The 4,378-nt window shown below is 33.0% G+C and overlaps 1 protein-coding gene across 3 annotated transcripts in view; it reads right to left on the reverse strand.

Annotated features, from left to right (window-relative positions):
• The window catches only part of LOC107609887 (probable LRR receptor-like serine/threonine-protein kinase At1g06840), a 9,585-nt gene that overhangs the window by 3,801 nt on the left and 1,406 nt on the right, over positions 1-4,378 (reverse strand). For all 3 annotated transcript variants that reach the window (XM_021107446.1, XM_021107447.1, XM_016311942.2), the window contains 9 exons: positions 4,252-4,323; positions 3,841-3,984; positions 3,694-3,765; positions 3,462-3,533; positions 3,287-3,361; positions 2,814-2,882; positions 2,654-2,722; positions 241-312; positions 30-116 (listed from right to left, as the gene is read on the reverse strand). In XM_021107446.1, the coding sequence (XP_020963105.1) occupies positions 30-116; positions 241-312; positions 2,654-2,722; positions 2,814-2,882; positions 3,287-3,361; positions 3,462-3,533; positions 3,694-3,765; positions 3,841-3,984; positions 4,252-4,323 (732 nt within the window). The remainder of the gene's footprint in view (positions 1-29; positions 117-240; positions 313-2,653; positions 2,723-2,813; positions 2,883-3,286; positions 3,362-3,461; positions 3,534-3,693; positions 3,766-3,840; positions 3,985-4,251; positions 4,324-4,378) is intronic.

Consider the following 4,378-nt stretch of genomic DNA (forward strand, 5'->3'; position numbering starts at 1 on the left):
TAAGGACTAAATATCAGTTGAGGTCTTACACAATAAGGCTTTCATTTGCACTTGAAGTCTTGTTCTGCCAAATGGAGGAGGGAACGTTGCCACGCAATTTATTGTTTGCAATTGACCTGTCCCATTATTCATAAAACAAAAGAATATTATAGAGCATTTAATAAAATCTTATTGGATGTTGCTCTTAAGGTTGATGGAGAAGAAGAAAAGGTTGATACAAAAACATAAGAGTCAACTTACAATTTCTTAAGACGTGGAAGATTTGAAAAATTTAATGGAATAGTTCCACTGAGATTGTTGTTTGATAACACACTGCATAGTGGTCAACAAAATAATTATATCAAATATGCGATACCACCTTCGTTCTCAATATTAGATTTATATGTTTCTTGGGCACATCTAATACGTATTCTAAGAACATGTATGACCACTTATTTTCATTTATAAAATTTTAAAATGATGTAAAAAAAATAATCAAAATTAGTTCCACTTAAATGTGATCTAACACTATAAAAGTAATTCGTGAAACAAAAATATTATGTGCATACAAAAAATTAGCTACTATATATTTGTGTATAAATACATATATTGTTTTGATGAGTTTGGAAAATTCTTATTTAATTTTGATGATGAACAAACATTATTAAAATATTTAATTACAAAATTATTAATTTGATCTTAATTCATATTTGCTTAATTAATAATTTTGTTGTGCAGATTTTATGTTGGGCCGAAAAAATGAGTCTCTGGTTTAAGCCTAATAATCAGCCTTAATGCATGTTTTATATTGAGTGGCTGAATTTTTTTTTGAACTGATGGGCCAAGCTCAAAGTTGATGCAACCTAGCCCATATTTAATTTTGATAAGAGTTTCCTATGCTTGATCCGAAACAAATCTTATCAGGAAAGCAAATGTTACTAATCGGGCCAGATTTAATGTTGTTGACAAGCCCAATAGTAATTTTTTAAATGCTTCCAAGCCTGGTACGAAACCAAGAAAGCATATAGGCTTCATGCTTTTTAACGGATTCCATTTCTTGCTAAGAATGGATTTCAAAACTTAATATGCTAGCATCGGAAACATGAGAGAGAAGTTGACTTTGATTTGATGGGAATCATTATGATTAATGCTATACGCTACTCAAAGCAAGGGAAGTAAAAGTAATCTATCAATATATTTCATTTTCATTTAATTGCTTTTACTTTAACTTCACATTCTCTCTCATCTCTTTCTTGCTTCTTATTCGGTCCTTGTCCAGAAAACAATGGAAGCAATGTTCATCAACCAAGAAAAAGAAGAAGTTGCATGCATCAAGACCATCAAGCTAATGATGGCAAGAAAACATACTAAAATAAAAATGAGTTGTGGCTAAGATACTCACCAAATGTGGTTAGATATGGTGAGGTTATCTTGAGTTCTTCATGCTCAAAAATGGAAGGTAAAGATTCGGCCAGCAAGGGAGATTCTTGAAGCATGGCTTGTCTTTGATTCTGCTCAACCACCACAGGAAGTAGCTAGAGTGGCGAAGTGATGGTTGAGGCAGAGATTGAAGCAGATAAAGTCATCATCATCATGAAGCATCAAGGGCCAGAAATCCATCTTGGAGAGCAAGCCAAGGATGGAGAGCTCGGATTGATAAAGGGTGATGATCAAGAAAGGACTAGAGGTAATTGCATGTTGGGTTTTGCATGGTTATCTCTTCTCTCTCTATGTGGCCGAACCGGTTCTGTTAGTTGAAGGAGGAAGAAGTTGGTTCGGTTGTTGGCTTCAATAAGTGGAGGCTTCCCTCTTCTATATTAAGGGTGAACAACCACTGTTTGGAGCAAGGAGAAAATTTTGAGAGTGCAAGGCACATTGTTCTCAGAGCTACCTGAGCTAACAGTTTTCTCTTCTCCTTCAATGTATTCAGTTTTGTATTTTTCTGTTTAATTTTGTCATGTCTTGAGTCTCATGGAAAAAGGCAAACAGTGAGGTTTGTATGAAAAAGCCATAGAGCGGAAAAAGACAGAGAGTGCAAAATTAAAAGAAAAAGCTATAGATGTCTTAGAGTTCCTTTGTTCATCTATGTTGTGTTTCATGATTCTGTGGGAATCCCCTTGTAAGTTGGGTTAGCACTTTACAGTTTGTAATCAGGTTGATTATAGTGAAATTCCATCATTGTTGTGATGGAGACTGGATGTAGGCTGCACTGCACTTAGCAGCTGAACCATGATATATCTGGGTGTAATCTTTCTTCTCTCCTACTCCATTTCTGTTTTCTATTGTACAGGAGCAAAAACTAAAAATGTCTCGTGCAAAGTGACGAGACAAAACAAAAAGTCTCGTGACTAGGGACGAGATAAAAGAAAAAGTCTCGTGTCCAGAAACGAGCCAAAACAAAAAAAATCTCCTCTGAATTCAGCAAGTATTAGCAACAAAAAGGGAGCTAAGATTCAACCCCCTTTCTCTTAGCCACTGAAACCATCATGTTTAACTCGTTTTTAATGTGTATATTGTATTTCAACGCATATTTTATACAAATGACTGATTTAGTGACTAAATTTTTGTGTACATGTAATATGGTTGTGCCGAAAATTATCCACATAACAAATCCAAATACTTGAATGCAAATATTCAATAGATGAAAAATTATTTGAACAATACAGATTCTTACATGGTTGTGATATTCCCAGAAAGCTGATTTGTAGGAATTGTTTCATTCAGCTGATTGTGACTGAGATCACTGGAATTTACAAAAATAATAGTAACCAGAAAACTGTTAGAATACATATAATATTATAAATCAATACACAAACTGAAAATGAGATACTTACATATAATAAAGGTTTGGTATCCTACTCAAATCAGGAATTGGTCCTTTCAAGTTGCAGTTCCTAAGGCTCCTGAAAATAATGTGACAAGGACAATGCATTATTTTAAATAATTCTTGTGTATTTAGTGTCATAACATATTAATTGGAAGAAATCAAGATGATAAGAGCATATTATACTTATTTAGTCAAACAACTTTGATATATCAAACAAGGAATCGAGATAACATAAAATGAAAAAACACTACGTCTAATTCAAAATCTTAAACTAGTAAATTAATGGGTCTTTCATCTTATAAACTCCTCACTCTTTCTTACTTTCTTCAATGTGGGATTAATTTCATACACCTCCTCACACTTGCAGTATTAACAGTTAACTGTATTTCCTTTTCCTATTTATAATTGTATTTGTTTAGCAACTCAGTTCCATTCCTTGTATTTGTAACTTGTTTACAATGTATCAGAAAATGCACTTACAGTTTGAACAAATGTGACATATCTCCATAAGACTCGGGAATAGTACTTCCACTAAAGTTATTGTTATCAAGCTGCCTGCAAAAAAATAAAATAATAAAAAGACAAAATTCTAGTCACATATATGATAAAAGAATATCAAAAAATTAGGGAAAAGAAAGTGCAAAGAGAATCATACAGAATCTTTAAGCGTGGCATCTTAGAGAGATCAGGGGGAAGTGTTCCTGTTAAGTTGTTTGTGTCAAGAAGCCTGCATGTCCACAAATACACATAAACATCTATTAATTACTATAATAAAATTATTAAATCCAAAAACTTTATACAATGTGATTTTCAATGTGATTTTTTTTATTGTGACAGTTATTATTGGACGAAAGGAGTGTGTTACTGATATCGAACAGCCAACTTACAGGTGAAAAAGGTTTGGTAGTTGGGAAAGCTCCGGCGGGATATGGCCGCTAAGTGAATTATTGTTCATGTGACTGGAAAAGGCAAAGGATTATTTCTTTCATTTTTGAAGTGAATCTTGATCATGAAGAAGAATGAATCAATCTTACAAGTGCTTGCAGGCATTGAGGTTTGCAAATGATGAAGGTATAGATCCATTGATATTGTTCTGATCAATTTGCATTCGGGTCAAGTTTGGTAAATAGCCAAGCTCTTCTGGCAGTGGACCAATTAATTTATTTCCATTCAGGAGCCTGCAAAAGAATACATATAATTAATGTTTCATAAGGTCATAAGATGTTCAAAAAATAATAATCATGCAACAAATTTTTTGTCCATGATATGTTTCGGCGAAAATAAAAGTACAATTAACTTTATATGAAATTGATAGTTGAGAGTAGTTAAATAATTTAATAGATTTGACTAAATTGCCATCTAACAGCTCTATCTATCCACTTTATATGAAGTTAAAAATATTCACCATCTATAATACTCAGCCAAAAAAAAATGCCTCAACTTACAAGAGTTTCAGGGTAATGATGTTGCCAATTTCTTTTGGTATGGTCCCACTTATCTTGTTCCACATAAAATCCCTTTCAACAACACAAATAAAACATAAGCATATATCATAATACAAAAAGCATTATA

This window comes from Arachis ipaensis, chromosome B07 (assembly GCF_000816755.2).
Source record: "Arachis ipaensis cultivar K30076 chromosome B07, Araip1.1, whole genome shotgun sequence".
Lineage (NCBI taxonomy): Eukaryota > Viridiplantae > Streptophyta > Magnoliopsida > Fabales > Fabaceae > Arachis > Arachis ipaensis.